The sequence below is a fragment of the Corvus kubaryi genome, unplaced genomic scaffold (assembly GCF_017639235.1).
Source record: "Corvus kubaryi isolate FWS band 111438036 unplaced genomic scaffold, C.kubaryi_AGA036_p1.0 66, whole genome shotgun sequence".
NCBI lineage: Eukaryota > Metazoa > Chordata > Aves > Passeriformes > Corvidae > Corvus > Corvus kubaryi.
This window is the reverse complement of record NW_024582054.1, coordinates 5,842,402-5,861,070: the sequence shown is the minus strand read 5'-3', so window position 1 is coordinate 5,861,070 and position 18,669 is coordinate 5,842,402. Positions and strand designations below refer to the sequence as shown.

The following is an 18,669-nucleotide window of genomic DNA, read 5'->3' as shown; positions in this document are numbered from 1 at the left end:
CCCAAGGATTCTTTCCTCCAAGTGTTCTAGTATATTTAAAAAAAAAAAAAAAGTAATTTTTTTACTATGAATTCCTATGTTCCTTTTGAAACTCTGACAAGAAATAATAGCACCTCCTTCACAAGAAGTCTAGTCCCGTCTGGTTGAGAACCAAAAAGCCCTGCCACAGTCTGATCTGAAGTGTAACTGATTTGATCACTTGCAATTTAACTTCTTTGCTTACGTCTTTAGTGCATTAAGACTTCCTGGGGAGGGGAAAGAAAACTGTTTACATTTTTAGACTTTTTACAAGTGCATCCAAAAGCTCCAAGTGTTTGGTGCCTGATTAATTATAAACACCTAGAGGACTGCTCCCAGTCCTATTTACAGAATCTCTCCTAACATCAAGTGACTTAACACTTTTCCAGGCACTTTGAATCACATGGTATTTGTGACAGGGGAAAAAAATCATTCAATCAAACTGCCAATGAAAGCAGCTATTAGAGAACTGCTGGGCAGTGTGGTTAGTCCCAGAATGTAAGATGACAGCTCTTTCATGGTTCTGAACAGCTCTACACAAATGGAAGATTGATGTCTGTTGTAGGTATGTTTGGAGAGTAAAGTAATAGGACTTGAAAAACTCTAATTAGAATTCAAGATAATGCAAGAAAGGAGAGATCAATGAATAAATATCCAACTGCCCTTAGCCAAACAAGATAAACAGGATAATTCTGACAAGGAAACGGATGAAGCAAAACAGAGCAGTTGTTGGAAATATCAAGAAAAAAGATTTGGCCCTAGGCTTGTGTGTGTAGTTTCCCAGAAGTGATTTTTTTTTGGCAATTTTTGAAAGAGTACATTTTTGGTAACCATACAGATTTGAAAAATAGACTATTTTTGTATTTTATTATTATTGTATTTTTAATTCTCAAGTCCATAAAGTTTAGCATTCTAATATGCTCACTAACTAGAAAGTCCTTTAACAGGGGAAAGAGGTATATATAAATTATTTCTGGGTCTTTTAGCAAGGCTCACCTGGCTCGAGTCTCTTGTTGTTTGTGCTTCACATAATACACCCTGAATAGATCCACTGAAAACAAAGTCAAGCATCTGGCAAGCCCCTGCAGAATTCAGGTCTGAATCAAAGTTCAGCAAAAAAGAGAAGTATGTGCACAAATCCACCTTTCTTACCAAAGCACTTAACTATCAGTTTGCATTTATGTATATAGTAAAAATATTATATAGGTCAACCAGCAGTTCTTTTAGGAAACGACAACTGGTTAAATGATTCTTTGTCTGCCTTTAAACATTTTTTTGTCCATGACAGTGAAAACTTGGCTTATTCATTGGAAATATCCTTTTCCTTTTTTTTTTTTTTGGGGGGGGGGGGGAGGGGGAGACTTACAGAAGTTAAAAGGCCTTCCCTATTAAAAGCATTTAGAAATTTCAAAATGGATGTATTCAAGCACACAGACACAAAGTATGTGGAAGCTGAAAAAAGTATGTTTTATCTTTCCAGATTAAGCTGAACTCTCAACTCCTCTTATAAATCACTTTTTTCACAAGAAGTTTGGTACCCTATCAGCCTTAAGGATTTACGCCAAAATTATTCCTTTGAAAACTCTGCTCCTTGCTGCAGTTTTACAGGTGGGGAAATGGAGTCAAGAGGAAATTGGTGTGAGTGAAACAAGGTAAAGGATGAAGGTCGGAGGGGTGGTGGTGGTGAACTTGTGCCTCTTATAGCTCTTCTTCTTGACAGAAAGACCATCTCAATGAAAAATAGCAGTGAGGAAGAGTTTTCTTTCTTCCTACCTGCATTAGTATTCTCTCTGGGAAGTGAAGCAACTGATGCTGCAGCAGTACAACCGTTTAACAGAGTTCTTTCTTTCCTGTAACATAGCAGCCATTTTTTGTGACACTGGATTTCAAGTATAAAATGCAGAAATTCTAAGTTGCTGTCTCAGACCAAAAAAAAAAGCTTCAGCTCTTTCATTCCTGCAAAGCAACATTTTTTTTTATCTGGTATTCTGTTTTTATGTGGTTATTTCCAGAAAAAGCAAAAAGAACAGATAAGATTTCAATTTTGAAAGGAGGGCAATGGGATAGTAAAAAAAAAAAACCAAAACCAAACCAACCCACAACAAAACAAACCAAAATAAAAGCCTTGCAAATCTCCTTACATAATAAAATACCTAAAATAGCTTTCCTGCCTCTCTTACTCTTCTTTTTGTTTCACCACAGACGTAAGTGGCAGAGTCAGGAAAATGCCTACATCTCTTGACTTCCCATTACCTACCCTACCTGCCAGACTGACACTGTGTGCTCCACAGGTGTAGCACAGAACCTCCCACAGGTAACACCCTGGAACACAGGTGGTCACACAACAAGCTGCCTTTCATCACAGCAAGAAAAAAGTAAAAGGGACTATTTTGCCAGAACTGGGCATGAGATACCTATTCATGTCTTAAAAGTGTATGCAATCTGTCCAAGATGTTGGGACGCAGTAAGGTTTGGAAAGGGAGTTTTTCAGTTTTGCAGCATAACTGGAAATTATATTTCATAGCTTCATATAGTGAATTATGTATGTAAATAATACACTGAGCTCCTTAGATGGCTCTTTTCGTAATTCCCAGTTACAGCTTCATACTGTAGGGGCTTCTTATGTTCATACAAACCCAGTTTGCTTAGCTGAGTCACTTGTATCACATTGCTCCAGAGGTGCCCTGAAAGCAAAGCATGTCAGGAAACACCTCCTACAGCTTCAGGAGACAGAAGAAAAAGAAAAGCAAATCCATGAGAGCAGAGGAATTTTATGCCTTTCATTTTCTTGGCAAATTCTTTTATAGTCAACAAATACATAAGATGCATCAAAAAAATTGTGAAAAGAGTTATAAAAAGTTTAGCTTGACAAATTATATTTCTTCATTTGGCATGAAAGTTTGTATTTGCTTAGCATCAAACTTCATCCTAATAAAATAAGCTTTTCTAAACCACTTTTGAAAAATAGTCACATATGGATTGTATTATGTATGTAGGTGTTTTGAGGCCAGAAAACATATTTTTTGTTCTCTGTCTGCAGCACATAGTGGAGTGGAATGCTGGTGGGTGACCATGGCTCCTAGGTGTGGAGATCATTACAAGCCCACAACCTGACTCTACATGCAGTATATGCTGAACAAGAAAGCTTTTCAAGCATACCAGGATACCATACTTTTCAGAGCAGAACCCAAGACTTTTAAATTATTTAGGTGATTAAAGCTTTTCTCTTGCACTCATTTATTCTTTTGATTTCTAATGTCCTATTTCTGAGGATTTTGAAATTATTCCAAGATCAAGCAATATTTTGAAAGTAAAAAAACCTAAAATATTTCATTTTCAAAAAAAGCCCTGCCCCAACATAAGCACTTTTCCCTAATTAATTTTCTCTCATTCAGCTGATGGGAATCTATGTTAGAAAGTTGATGTTCTGTCAACACAAATCTAAAATACTGCTTTTTCAATAAGTACAGTATTTTCCAACCTCCATCATATAGTCATTAATTCTAAAACTCAGAAAGAGAAAGATTAAAATTCTTTAATTAAACAGAATTTTGCCAAAGTGAAGCACAGTCTTAAACTTGATTTTCTAGTACATTTTATGAGAAATTTAACTCAATTCAGAACAACCTCAGCCTTTTCTGGTACTACTTTATAAGGCTTGATATGAAGCACAATGCTACTTAAATTAGAGGGTTTTTCCATAAAGCAATCTGCGGTAGAAAAAACAGTAGAGTACCTGCAAAAGAATCACAGGCCTGGTGTATTAGTATGCTGTCTTAAAACCAACATGCACATCTCCTTCCCTCACCTAATGCCAGCTATTAACTGTTTACCTACTTAGGTTTAAAACAACAAGCAAAAACCTGTTTTTAGTCCTTTACTTTTGGATATATCTAAAATGCACAGGAAACTGGATTCCTTGAGTATAAATTCTTTTCTATGACAGAACACGGAGTGTTCTTCCCATGTACAGCAAAGAAGCTCACACACCTCAGCAGGAATGTAATGATGGACATTTCCATGCATGGCCCACACAACACACACTACATAATATCTTGCTCAAGCCCCAAGTAATGAATCACTTCTGAGACACGATTGATCTTACCCATCAAGTCAGGAAGAGAGCAGTGTACACCACCAGAAACTCAACAATATCCCACAGTGCAAAGACATCTCATCTGTGGGACTGAGTGTATGTCCCACAAAATTACTTACTAAAACCAGACATCTCTGCAATGCACACATCTTTTGTCTCATCAAACAGCTAACAGATAACAACTGTGCCAAGCTTCATAGCCTCACACCTCCACTGGTCAGCTTCAAACGCCCCCAGGACAGCAGGTGGCGGGCAGCAGACTGCAGTGTAAGTCAGTGCTTCGTTCTAGACTCGTTACAGCCCAGTTAGAAAAGTTACTGCTGTGTTGCTGAGACAAACCAAGCTCCTTTCTCTCCTTAACAGCAGAGTTCAAAATACCAAGCAAAGCAGTTCAGATGTGCCCTGTCTCTGCTGGACAGCTCACCTTACTCTGACCTGGAGGAACATGACTAGGAGTGAGAGATACTGGCTTTCTAGGTATAGCAGGCCCAGGTTCTCAGCTGTCACAGATCACCTGCATCTGCCTGAGTCATTAAAAACTATTCCAATTTACTCAAGAACAGGCTCTAGCCCCTGTGAGTTTTGGCCTCTCTGCAAAGGCTTTTAATAAGGTGCCAACTGTTCTGGCAGTAAGGATACTTTGAGTAGCGCTCAAAGTTAGCAGTAGCAGACAGGAGCTCAGCCCAATAACATTTTCCTCTGCAAGAATTAAGTACAGCACTTATTTTAAGCTTACACAATTCTTACTGTTCCACTAAAACAAAGAACAACTCATGCAGTGAATACCAGCAAGAAAAGGGAGAGGAAATTTAAAAAAAAAAAAAAAAAAAGAAGCAAAAGAAACTCCAACCCAAACAATAGCAAGCAGGTAGTTGTAATCAGTCAGGTTCACAGTACACACCACTACCATCCTATGACATTAAAGCTCTTTATCGTTATACCTATAGCACAAAAACATGCAGATTTCCATAGGCCTCTGTAATACTAAATAATTAAACAACATTTCCCCATCAGTATTCCAGCTCCAACTAGCAGCCGTGATGAGATACAACAGAATTTCAAGTGTGGGTATGGTAGGAAGAAGAAGTACTTCCCTTTCAGCACTGGGTGCCTTTTAACCAGTCTTTGGTTGGGATCTGACCAGCACAGCTGAAGCTTTGGAGCAAACCCAGGGAATGTTTTGTTAAAGATTCCAGCAGAAATAAAGAAATCTTCCAAGCTGGAAATTATTCCAAACACCTGAAAGAATGATGAGGGGAAAAGACATCTTTTCCCCACCTCCCTCAATCTCAAAGAAATAAAAAGAGACATAATTTTTATGTTCCTTTTAAATTTTTTTTTAAATTTCTACCTTCATTCAGTCCAGATGCAGCTGCAATTATTTATTTTGTTGGTACCCAAATTTATTTTTGCATTTCTGTGAATGAGTAAGCAAATACTTGCAGGAATAATTCTACTTTCCAACTGTCAAAGAAATCTGGATGCTACTGCATACTTGGAACACTGCGGATTAAGCTAAGAGAAAGAAACCAGATGAGATGATATGGTATAGAATACTCAACTGCAAGAAAGGAAGATGGATCTTGAGGAGGGAACACAACTTCTCCACCAGGAGCTGCTCCCTAAAGTGTTTCTTAGTGTGCTCTAGGTCAGAGTGAGATCTACCCCAGATCACCAACTCCGGCTAGATGCCTGAATGCAGTAAGGCATTAAGCGGACATACCTGCTCTGCAATTGTTGCCCAGAAGTATCATCTAGGAAAGGCAATGCCAGAGTGGCATGTAAATGACTTGCCAGAAAAATACAGCAGAGAGGCAGCTTGCCTGCAGCAGTGCCTGGGAGCGTACGCAGTGGCAGTGCCATCATCAGCATCAACAGGAGCTCAGAGCAACTGCAGAAAGCACCTTCTCCAGCAACACTCAAAGGGTTGGACTGGCCCCAGAGCAGCTCCCCAGCCTGTCTCTGGGGCTGGTAATCACACTGAGAGAGACAGAGCAGAAGAGGCGTGAACAGACCCTTCCATATCAATACAACTGCTTAAGAGAAGAAAATGGAAAGGAGCGTAAAGTCTGTCAACATACTGAGAGGTGGGACTTGTGACCTCTTCTTTGGATTCACGAAGGAAGGACCCCAATTAGTTAAAAACTCATAAAATAAAATAAAAATAATAGCACTTTTATGAGTAAAAAACCAGAAAATCCTAAAAATTCCCTAGGCCTCTCCTTCTACCCATCTAGATGTCATATTCTGTAATTCTTTGCCAGTAATCCTTCCCCAATAATTGTTTCAGAATTTCAGTGGCTCCCGCAGACCAATTCATTTTCTCTCTCATGCTGCCACCTACCACTGCACTACGGCCACTTGCCCTGTGACTGAAATGATTCTTTTTTTAACAAGCTGTCGCTAAACGTGTGTGAATTATTGTAATGGGCCTAATTCACTACCTTGCTAAGCACTCAGGCACTAAGTGAAGCCATGCTTTGGTCGTAGCAAAGAGCAGGCCACTGCTAAGTACTGTGAAAAGTCAGAAACTTGGCATCTTGCCTAGCTCTGGCATCCCTAATGTAGCAAATACTTCCATTTTAATTTGTCTTCCCCATCTGCAAAACCAGGGACAACAAAACTACCTTTTTGTCAGGTGAGATCCGGGCCTGTCTGAGGTCCAAGGTGGGCGCTGACTGCCGGTGACCGAGGAGCAGGGCTGGTTTGATTCACGGGCAGTAACTTGTGCCCAGCATCAAGGAGAGCACAGACCCATCGGTACCGCCTACAGCGCTCGTGTCCCTGGCAGAGCTTTCCTCAGCTTTACTTTCTGCTGGGTGACGCTCGCAGCAGGAAGTGGCAACTGACAAACGCCTCCGTTTAATTAGTAAGCCCAAAAGTCAGCCCGTGGTTCAGAGGCTGCTCCTGCCCGTAATGACTCCGGGTAGCACTTCGTGCCTCCCTGGTATGAAGTCCGCAAGGGACGAGCGGCGGCACTGGCGCGCTTGGAGGACGGGGCGGCCGGTAGCACTGGAAGAAGTGCAGGCTTCTTTGCGGAGCTGTGGGGTCCTTCTACCCACCCAGGACTCTCCCCCTCGATGCCCCCAGCCCGACGCTGTCTGCAGATTCAGGGTACGCTTCGGGCAGCTGCAGCGCAGGGAGATGTTCCTGGCCACTGCTGGGAAGGGCTCGGTCCGCAAAACGCTCAGCCCCCGCCGCTTTCTGCCTATTTGCGAGCGACCCCTGAGTCTCCGCGGGGGCTGGCTCGGCCCGCTCCTGCTCGGCGTTGCGCTGCCCTGCGGCCGCCCCGACGGTCGGGCGGCTCCGCCCCGCTCTGCGCTCAGCCTCGGCGGGACGCGCCGCTCCTTCGCCGTCCCTGCCCCTCGCGGGAGGCTGGAGGAGCCCGCCGCCCACCGAGAAACCTAGTGACGGGACACCCGAGGTGTCTCGTCTCTTGCGGGACAGACAAAAAAAAAAGAAAAAAGACAACTCCCCAAACAAACCCTCACTGATACAGAGCCGTGAGCCTGTGAGCGCGGGGCTGCGGATCGGGAGCCACGTTTTTAACGCCCTCGGCACACAGATATTACCACAGAGGTTTTTTTCCAAAGCTGCGAAACTCTCAGCATACTGCAGAAAGTCAATTTGTAAGAGGGAGGGCCGCAAAGGTGGCTGCCTTCCTCCCGGCCAAGGCAGGCCGGTCAGGGGCTCCTCGCAGCGGGCCCACTCACCCGGCCGGCTCACGGGCAGGGAAGCGCCCAGCCTGCAAGGAAGGGCGGCGGAGGCGGTGGGAGGGGGTAGGATTTAATTCTTCTTAACTGTCATACTTTAATGGGGATGGAAAATGTGAATTTTCTGTGCATTCCAGGAACAATTCCTTGGGGTGGTGACCTTTAGCACCGATTCTCTGAAGACAGGAAAGTAGTCGAGTGTTTATCTGGATGACTGAAAGCTTTCCCTGGTGGAAGTTTATGGAAGTGTTAAAAGGGGCGGATAACACGCGCTTTGGAGGCGCTTGTCCAATGATCTGGAGGGGCTTGGAGAGCAGATCTCAGCTGGCAGACATTTAAATGGGAGACAGCCCGGCGCTGCTGCAATTTATAGGCAGGATCCGAGACTCTCTCTCTATGGACTCCCGGGCAACTCCGGACTCCTACGCCGCCCTCTGCACCGAGTGACCCGCCGGGCAGAGCCCCGAAGAGCCCCAGGGCCCGCCGAGGAGCCACCGCCACCGAGCCGAGCCCCGCCGAGGAGCCGCCGCCGCGCAGGTGAGCCGGGACGCGCCGGGACGCACCGCGCTGCGCGCACTCACAGCGGGGGCACAAACGGGTCCGCCAGCTGCGGAGTTCGGCCAGTCTCTGTGGGAGGCAAAATTTTAAGCTCTCTATCCTACCTTCAGGGAGGGGCAAGGGAAGGAGCCGTTCACCGGTGTCTAGCAAAACTCCGGGGCGTCCCTCCCGTCAGCGGGAGTGAGGCGCGCCGACCTTGCCGCCGCAGTGCTGGGGATTAGGGCGCCGTTACATCTCTTTCCCCTGACAAGCACGGGGACTGCAAAAGCCCCGTTAGCTCTGCCTCTCATCTCCGCCTACAGCATCACTCCCGACAAATTGGATTCGGCGCCCACCCGAGACACGGAAAAATCCCGGCCCGGCCTCTGCACGGAGCGGGGCGGGGGCAGATCCCCAGGTGCCAGCCCCATCCCATCTCATCCCGTCCTGTCCCGTCCCGCCGAGCTGCCCTCTACGAGGCCGCTCAGCCCCCGGCTCTGTCCTGGCCCGCCTCTCGGAGGATCGTGCTCCTGGTACCCCAGGAGCTCCCGGGGCGGGGTGCATGCCGCCCGGGAGACTCGGTGTGTGCCAGCGGGGCAGGGTCCCTTGGGCAGCGCCGCGCGTCCCTCACCGCGCCGCCTCGGGCGGGACCGGACCGGACGGAAAGCGGCTCCACCGCTGCGCTCGGCGACTTCCACCGCCTCTCCGCCCGGCCCGCCCACCTGACTCGGAGCCGCGGTAGTTCTGTCGAGCCGACGGCTCCGTGCTTCCATCGGCCACCGCTCCCTTACCCGCGCTGACAGGCCCCTCGGCCCGGCCGCGGTGACCTCCCTGCAGCGCGCCGGCCCGTGCGGCTCCGCGGGCGGGCCGCGCTCCTCTCGGCCCGGGGCCAGCGGCGCGACTTGGCGTAGGGCTTTTCCCTCCTGGAGGCGCCTGCTTGCTTGCCCCGTCCGTTTCAATACGATCCCCCGGGGGCTTGGCAGTCACTTCAGAGAGTTCGTGGGGTTAACCTGGACGGCGGCCGTGCCCCGTGGGAAGAGCCGGTCGGTGCCGCCAGCCGCTGCGAGGAGCGTCCGCGCCCCGGGAAGCCGGGCCCAGTCGCTCCCGGCCCATGCCAAGCCAGACCAAGCCTGCGGCCTCTCCGCCCCTACGGCCGCCGGCGATCCCCGCGGCACAGCCAGGCTGCGCTCAGCCACAGCCCCGTTTTACCTCGTCGGCTTGGGCGGCGCGGCGGGGCCCTCCTGCCCGGCGGCCGTGCGGGGCTGGGAAGGTGTACAGTCTCCGACCCGCTGTGCTGACCCATAACGTCCCTCCCCGGCCAGCAGCTGCAGCCTCGCTCCTGGTGACTCGTGGCTCCTCTCGCTGAAAGAATGGCAAGCGAAGCCCGTTTCGGTCATCACGGCTGAGATGCAGCGCTGGGGAAGCCTCCTTTTGCATAGATGGGGGCTCTGAGGCACCAGCGTGCCTTTGGCTCTCCCTGCTGCTGACAGGACGCGGGGTTTAGTCACGCGTTTTGTGAGCGGCGACTTCTGGGTGCAGTGCCAGTGGCCCCCCAACCTCGGCTATCTCTAAGCCCATCCCGGTGGCCCGTGAGCTGTAGAAGCGCTTTGCTCCTGCCCCGCTCCTCTCTGCGCCCCGCAAGCCCGGGAATAACCAACGAGCGTGCGCTGGGTCTGTGTGTAAGTGACAAAAGGCACCAATGCCCGTAGGTCTCTGCTCTTCTTTAGCATTCAGGGCCAAGCTATGCTAAAACATTTATGTTGTTCTCTCGGCAATGCTACCCAGAAGTGCGTAGCTTCTGCTGAGGACTCTCTCCTTTTCAGCACGCACGACAGTGCAGAGAGAGGAGCAAAGCTGTTCCGGTTGTTTTAGGGCTCCGTGAACAAATGTGTCTGACGGGAGTTTCGCGCTGGGAAGCTGGGAGCTGTCAGGCTGCGTGGGTGTCTTCAAGCAAGGCAAACTCGGGTTTGGTACCAGCCATGCCCACCATGATGTTCAGCTTCCTTGGAATCCCATAGGATGTCCTGCAGAAAAATACTTTCTTAAACGGGAAATTATCAAGGTTTCAAGGGTTTGTTTGTTTTAAAATTGCTGCGTACACTCATTGTATGTCTCAAAACCCCCATCCCTATGACTCTCAAGAAGAAATTTTCTGAAATGTAAATGTATCCAAATTCCATGAAACACAGATGTTAGTTTTGCTGTCTTGATTTCAGAAAAAAAAATACAGTTCTCTGGGAACTGTCACTACCATGCTTTTCTTTAATATTTAAAAATACAGATCTATGAACTATGAAAACATTACATAAGAGTGTTTTTGTAATTCAGATGTAATATGTGAGGCATAAAATTATTCTGATCTTTGGGGACATAAACCACTTCTATTCTCGCAGCAGTCAAAGGGATTGTGTTTTGTGTCTTTTTTTGGCTTGTATTTGAAGTCCAACAGATAATAGTTGGGGTTTTTTTTTTAGTTCTAGTTTAGATTATTTTTCTTGTTTTCTGTGAAGGACAGGAGTCCATGGCTCATCATAATATTTTCCTAGTAAAAGTGGTTTACAGATGAAGTTACAGGCCTGTGACAATTTTGCTGTATATTTCAACCAGGTTTCCATCCAGATCTTTTAAACAAGTGGTTGCTTGTGCTAAAAATGTCAGTAGTAACATTCTGACTCTGCCTGTGAACTCACAGGGAAATTCTGTCTATGAACTGACATGTGGAGATCCTTAATTCATAGCAGAAAATGTATAAACAAAAAAAATACAGCTTAATTGTATGAAATAGTAAACCTGAAAGCATTTATATTTCTCTCTCAATAGTTGCTAGTACTAATCCACAAATTTCTTAATGTCCTTAATTTCTTAGATGATGAGATCTCAGGGTCTAGATAAACCACATGTAAAGTGATATGAATGTTAGGGCCCAATTCTGCTCCTGTTTGAAGTCAGCAATAAAACTTCTTTTGGCTTTAGGACTAAGAGCTTACAGATGATGAAAAGTGGAACTCAGCAGTGAAATATGGAAAGAATAGCATTTTGGAATATCGTGTTATTTTAAAAAGTAAATATTAATTCTATTGTATCTCTCTGGATCTGAATAAGAGGGAATTGATCATTTTGGTTATGGTAATCTGTTTGTTCAAAGGATTCTCAAATGAATTTTCAAAGGGATTTCTGGTTACACCAGTGTAAGAGCCAGTTAATCAAAAAATGAAAATTTTTCAGAAATGTGGAATACAAGTTTGTAGAGCCTGATCCTCACAGCTCCAGAGCTATTACTTCTGCAGAATTATGACTGTAATGAGGAGAAAAAGCATTTATTTCAGGAGAGATTTCTCTTCAGTAAAACTTTGGATGTGGTAACACTGATTTTAGTTAATTCTACTGTTCTCTTCTGTGTTCTACTTCTTTCAGTAATAAAAAACCCTGTTAAGGAAACATTGACAACTGCTAAGTCATAGATAGATGAACCAATTCACCTCCTAATGTAAGCAAAGGTGTCATCTTCTTTTGTAAGCAGATGCATTACCCTGGCACCAGAGGTGGTACGAGGTGCGCACAGTGCATTTCATTGCTTTCCTTCCTGAGGCATACCACCTCATTTTCCTTTGTATTTTGCATGTAAACAATTAAAATCTTAATTTTTAAATGAATGTTTAAACAGTTATTATTAAAAAAGGATCCTGCTTAGCTGCTCTGTGGGGATCTTGAAATCCACACAGCCCCTTCTGTATTTAACCTGTATTTATCCCTAAATGATTGGATTACTTTTACTTTTAGATGTGTGTTTTGGAGGTGACCATAACAAATGTTTCTGCTGAGTGGCTAATTTTCATTTGAGTTACAATTTCTTTTATGAGCATGTAATGCAGCTTCCACCTTTAAGGCTGGAAACCGACCCAGTGAAAAATTGCCTTTCTCCCAGTTTAGGATTACATTGAAGCACATGCTTGCATTTCGTTACGGATAAGCATGTGCTTAATAAAGTTGCATGAGTCTGGGACACAGACCTTACAATAGTAAGTATTACCATGAAATTTCCCCCAAATTCCCATGCCAAAGTACACCTCATTTTCATAGGACTAGACATTGTTGTGTCATCAATTGCACATCTATGGGGGGAAAAAAAAAGAAAACAATGTGGATGTAATCAGTTTTAAAAATAAAAGTAGTCTAGGAATATTCATGTTGGTGGAACCTCATCCAAGTTGTGGGACACTAAATAAAATAAACACCTGAAGTTTTCTGGCACTGCTTACCACCTAGCAATTTATTTTCAACTTCATGCAATTACTTTTTTTTTTCTTTTAAGACTCTGGCACCATGTTGAGTAAATAAAGTGCATATTAAAATACTGGTGACTAGACAGTCGCCAGAGAAATAGGAATAGTTTTGAAAGAAATCATTCTGATCTCTTGAGGAAATAAGCAATAGTTTATAATTCTTTTAAAACTTACTTTTAAGACAAAATTTAAATTAAAATGAAACATGTTTAGATAACATTCAGGTTGTAATAGAGATGAGGAAAAACCAGCAAATGTGAAGACCAGGCTGACACTTGAAATTATGCTGCATTATTCTTTAATTGGAATTCCCAACTCATTTTTTTCTATGTCAAAGCCTTATGGTTATTAAAATTGTGTGTTCCATACCATATTTCATTTAGATACTATCAGCAGCCCTTCCAAATTTTCTGTTGGAGTCAGCAATAGTGTCATTCTTACACCCCTTCCTTGAAGCATGAAGCTTCTGCCAAACATAGGACATGCTGGTACACAAGCATAAATTACTGAAATGAATGCTGAATGATATATCAGGAATTCTAGGTGCTCTAACACTTGGTTGACAAACACTAAAAGTATTAGGTCCACAAGCAACTCCTTGAATATAGTGGAACCCCCTATGACACTTTCTACTTCAGGAATTCCTCTCCCAATCCATTTGATGAGAAAGGCTGTTTGAACAGCCTAACACTTATTTTCTCCATGTGGCTGAAAAGACCTAATAACTGAGAAATTTGCAGTTATGTTTTATAGCAAATGGTACTTACCCTGAGCCTCTTCTGAGTCTCTAGGTGGCCCTCACAGCACTGGCATTTGGCTGCTTTCCTGCCTAGTTGTGTGGTCTCAGGCAGAGCGGATAAAGCCGTCCAGGACAGTGCCCTTGGTTTCACATGTTTCTCGGGTAGTAACACAAGCAGGACTCTTCAATTCAAACACTAATTTTTTCCATACTGATAAAGCAAGTCAAATAAGGGATACAACTGCAGCACTCCAAGCAGGTAGAAAACACTGAGTTCCTCAGCATTGTTTTTCACAGTCCTTTCCCTTTTTAATGCCTGTGCTTCTTCATAATTTTAGTGTTTTACAGGGTTTTTTTTGCAAGGAGTTGTTCATTTCTGGTGCCGTCTTCCAAGCTCCCATGGGGAGGGTCCCTCTGAGACTTATTCCCTCATCTGTCTGTCGTGCTACTACATAGCTCCTTTCGGAAAATACTCAGAGACCACGGTACTTCTGGAACAGGGAAGTGTGATGCTGATGAGTTTCTTCCGTGCTGGTTGGTGGTTTGAGCTGACTGAATAGCCTCAAGAACTCAGAGATTTGGGAGGCAGCAGAAATGGTAGAATAAGGGAGGAAAGAAAGGCTTTTCCTACGCAATAATTAGGTTTGGAGCAGCCATACAGTTTTTAAGGACTCCACTTAAATGCACTTCCTGAAGTGGTCTTTTTTTGTGTGCACAAGGTCTATGATATTTAATGTCATATACAAAATTCTGCTGTCCTCCTACAACATCATTCTGTGTAAAATGAATAAAATTTAGGGATCTGAAAAATTCTTAGCACTGTGATTTCATCTGCATTACCTCTATCAAGGATTCAGAATAACGTGCAAGAAAACATAGTTTGAAATGATAGATGCATCTCTTTTAACCTGTACCTAAATATTTTTTTATGTTAGTTGCCTGACTTGTTGCACATCTCTCATCTTAAGCATCATTACACTCAGATGTATTGGACCCCTTTAGAGGTGCAGTGTGACAGAGCTTGGGAAGCTGTAAAACAGGCAACAGGTGTAAACAGCATATACATTATATACTGGATGTACATTATACAAGAAGCTGTATAAAGTTTGTCAGTGCGATTAAGGAACAAAAATCTAGACAGTGTCTGCTGAGACAAAGACTTTAGCCCTCTGGTATTGTAGATAGCTGTGTCATACAAATGGATCCATGTGTAATGTAAAATTTGTTCTTCCACCATTGTAAGCCAGGAGCAATCTTCCTATATGTCAGTAAGCTATAAGAAGGGATTGAGAACTAAGGTAATGCACATGGAGAAAGGAGCTGGAAAAAGATGGAGGATACACAAACAAAATTCTGTCTTGGCTTATTTTAGCCTCTGACTTTCAATAACTCTATTTGAAAGCTTTATCACTTGCTAATTTGGGAACAGCTTTTCAGTTGGTACAGGCCTGAATGCTTATTTTTTATAAGTGTGTGTGTGCACACATTTCTTTTATAGAATTGAAAATTTACTGCATACCTGTCTTCTGTTGATATCTGAAATCCACAATTGTGCTTTATTTCCTCAACTTCCTTCATACAGGATGGTCCGCACACTGTATGCCATTGGTGTCTTGTTTCTTCTGACGGGATTTATGCTACCGACAACTGAAGGGAGAAAGAGGAATCGTGGATCTCAAGGTGCTATCCCTCCTCCTGTCAAGGATCAGCCCAATGATTCAGAGCAAATGCAGACACAGCAGCAGTCAGGCTCCAGGCATCGAGAGCGAGGAAAAGGCACCTCGATGCCTGCTGAAGAGGTGCTGGAGTCTAGTCAGGAGGCACTGCACATCACTGAGCGCAAGTACCTAAAGCGGGATTGGTGTAAAACCCAACCCCTCAAACAAACTATCCACGAAGAAGGCTGCAACAGTCGTACCATTATCAACAGGTTCTGCTATGGCCAGTGCAATTCCTTCTACATCCCCAGACATGTCCGTAAAGAAGAAGGCTCCTTCCAGTCTTGTTCCTTCTGCAAGCCCAAGAAATTCACCACCATGACTGTTACACTCAATTGCCCCGAGCTTCAGCCCCCAAGAAAGAAGAAAAGAATCACCCGAGTTAAGGAATGCCGGTGTATATCTATTGACTTGGACTAAACTGAGAAAAAGTAGCAATTGCACTCTGACTGTACACAATCACTGCCAGCACGAGAGTGAGTGGTATGAACTAGCCTACCTTCAAGGCTGGACAAAACTGAAAGGGACCTAGTGAATTACCTAAAATAAGCAAAACCCCCTAAAAAGAAGGAAAAAATTCATGTTAGGAAAGGGCACACACTTGTGTGTGTGCATAAGGGAGAAAATAGATATGGATGAGCAAATACATGAATGTTCACTGAATAAAAAAAAGTAACAGGGGTATGAGACATTAAAAAACCCTTAATTACCCACAGCATGAATTAGGTTTCCTAGTGTATATTCACATTTTTGCCGCTTGCTGGGAAAGTGGGGCTGTGGCTTTTGCGAATGTTCACCTTTGTGCTATTTGCTTTTACTGTATTATGTGAAACATCAAAGTGAGAGGACAATATATGTCAAAGCATGAATCTATTCTTATATAAGAAATAGAGAAAGAGCAATTTAAAGTGTAGCAAAGCCATCACTGAAAATAGAAGCTGTGTCAAGAGTTTCTAACACGCTTCTTCAAAAAAATAGCTGTAATCCAAAAGCCGTGTCTGGAGAACAATGGGGGGATGTGGGAGTGCTGAAAAGTCAATATAGGTGGATGGGAAACAGATCTACAGCAACTTAAAAAGCAAAAGGTCAAAGCAAGTAGACAGGGAGAGTACAAAAGGGAGTAGAAAAAGGAAAGATACATAAACAGGAAGACACAGAGGAAGAGATATTGTCTTCTATTTACGTTTTGCTTTAATTTATATACCTAGTCATATATTACATAAATTAAAAAGAAACTATATACAAGGCTATAAATATACTTCTGAATTCTAATGGCTCTCTAAACCAAACAAAACCCATTCTTAGGCCACTAGATCCATTTGATGTCTTCTATTTCTGGTATCATTTATTCTTCGTATCTACATATATATGTATATGCAGTATCTTTTAGGCAGTGGTATCTATACATACATGCAATGAGTATGCCTACTTCATTGTGTGTATCCAGACTCCTCTTTTTCACACAGATACATAACCACAGCACAAAAATGTTGCTAACCAAGATCAAGTACAGAATGGCAGTAATTTAGTACATAAAGAGCAGAGCAAAAATTAAAACAAGCATCATGTGACTGCAAATGCAATAACCACACAAGAGACAAAAGACATGACATTCATGACTAGTAAACATTGCATTGTTATTGTTATTTTAGCTTTGCCACAGGCACGCCGTTTGTTGAAACAGAGATGCAGAACTCTGCCAGCAATGATCCTCTTTTTGTATCTTTTACCACAGACTTGTATTTAAACTGGATTTGGAGTAAGTAAAGAGGATTTCCTGAAAACTTTGGGCTGGCTGCCCCTCTCATTTGGGGGGGAAAAAAACATAAAAGGGGACACACTACTTCCGACAGCTCAATGACTCTCACCTGTGAGGTTATCTTATTGTTTCTTTCCTTCAGGATTAGGAGTTTAAACTTGATCAGGGCTGTAAAGTTTGGCAAGAGCAGAGAAGGTCCAACAAAAGAAGTTAGTTTAATGAGATGTGACCAGAGAGGCAGCCCATCCATGCATGTTGCCCTTGCTTTCCCGAACACTCGATGGGAAGCCTGAGGGTATCCTGGGTTCTGCCCTTGCAAGGGCACTTTCCAGCTGGGTGCTGAAGAGCTTTCAAGGTGCTGCACAACTCCCTGCCTGTGCCTGTGCCTGTGCTCTGTCCGTGCCCGTGCTGTGCCTGTGGGGCCTTGAGAGCCGGTCCTGTCAAGCAAAGGCATGTTCCTGTGCAAGAGTCAGGACCAGGCCTGAAGCCAACCTCGACATCACCGATACGAGTGAAATGGGAGTCAAGTCCACACTTACTGTATGATCAGTCTTTGAGAGTGCAGGACTCAGTTTCCCCACTCAGCAACAATATTCTCTAGCATCCACTATCAGTGTAACTGTTCTCTCTCACACCAGATGCTTCTCTCAGCCATAAGGTGATTATTTTGACATCATTTCTTGCCATAGAATGTTGAGGAAGATAATTCTGCCCTTAGTAACGTGCCCAAAGGGAAAGATATATGATGAGTGGCATGTAACAGATGCATCCTATGTGGCCTCATTTTATCAGTTGTCCCACCTGTTATATAGTGCATCACACATTTATTGGTGATATCCTGCATCTCTACTACAACTAATCTAGTTTTTCTGTAAAATCCACTGCTGTGAGGTTTGTGTTTGTAAAATTGATTGCAACTCATTTATTGGTACTATTAAAAATGCATTTCATTCGGTGTACTCTCACTCAGCAGTTTGACACATTTCTTCATGGATTTTAAAATCCAGTTTTAAAATCTGGAATTATAGAAAGTAGGTTTCCACTGTGTGGAATGTGAATAGTTAAACAGAAAGATATGGATATTTAATGTTTTTATTAATACAAATTCTCTTTCACTGATAATAGGCAGGGAATGTTTTCCTTTAAATTACTTTTAAAATTTTTTCCATAGGAAAGGGTCAACCTCAGTCATTGCTGGACTAAATTTTATACTAGCTTGGGTTTGTGTTCAATAAATGGGAACACCTTATGAATGATTTTTTCTTCATGTAAAGTTGACAGCGGAATTCCCATTTTCTTTGACAGTGACTGCTATGTCCCTAAACCCTTAGCTGTTAAGCAAAGCTTCAAACATTACTGACTCCTTTAAGTTTTGGCTAGAATTCTCAAGTAAAACTGATAAAAGTATTCCAGATCTTTATGTTCTAAAACTGCCTGTGCATAGATCATGATGGAACTCCCCTTGAGGCAGATCCCCTCCTCACCCATGTAAATTTTACACAAAGAACCTCTATGAATTGCTAGTTATTGCCTGAGAGTAAGAAAGTTCTGCTAACTTACAATTATATGAGATATTTAATATCAACCACAATATGTATTTAAATGTCTGCTTTATTCTAAAAACAATGGACTATATAACCTAAGGCTGCAGTATTTTCATGCTCGGTCTCACAAAGCAAAACTTGGTTTAAAATGAAGTTTTAATTATTTTGTAACTGAATAGAATTGGAGTTTTTTCTTCCCAGCATTTTGTACGTCATTTTAACTACTAGTAACAAATAAATAAAATATCTTCTCCAGCCTGTG

At 43.5% G+C, this 18,669-nt stretch overlaps 1 protein-coding gene and 1 long non-coding RNA gene across 3 annotated transcripts in view; one reads left to right on the top strand and one right to left on the bottom strand.

Annotated features, from left to right (window-relative positions):
• The window catches only part of LOC121674239, a 22,280-nt gene extending 13,527 nt beyond the window's left edge, over positions 1–8,753 (bottom strand). The window contains exon 1 of the long non-coding RNA XR_006019499.1: positions 8,490–8,753. This is a non-coding gene — a long non-coding RNA (uncharacterized LOC121674239). The remainder of the gene's footprint in view (positions 1–8,489) is intronic.
• Positions 8,027–18,669, top strand: GREM1 (gremlin 1, DAN family BMP antagonist). 2 transcript variants are annotated; one of them, XM_042048455.1, is made up of 2 exons: positions 8,027–8,364; positions 14,969–18,669. In XM_042048455.1, the coding sequence occupies exon 2, from the start codon at positions 14,970–14,972 to the stop codon at positions 15,522–15,524; it is 555 nt and encodes a 184-aa protein (XP_041904389.1). In that variant the 5' UTR covers positions 8,027–8,364; position 14,969; the 3' UTR covers positions 15,525–18,669. The 2 variants fall into 2 exon arrangements, with proteins under 2 accessions (XP_041904389.1, XP_041904390.1); XM_042048456.1 differs by lacking the exon at positions 8,027–8,364 and adding an exon at positions 9,718–10,043.

What these genes read in the sequence shown, in the direction of transcription:
- GREM1 (XM_042048455.1), top strand. Translation starts at nt 14,970, where the DNA reads ATGGTCCGCACACTGTATGCCATTGGTGTCTTGTTTCTTCTGACGGGA.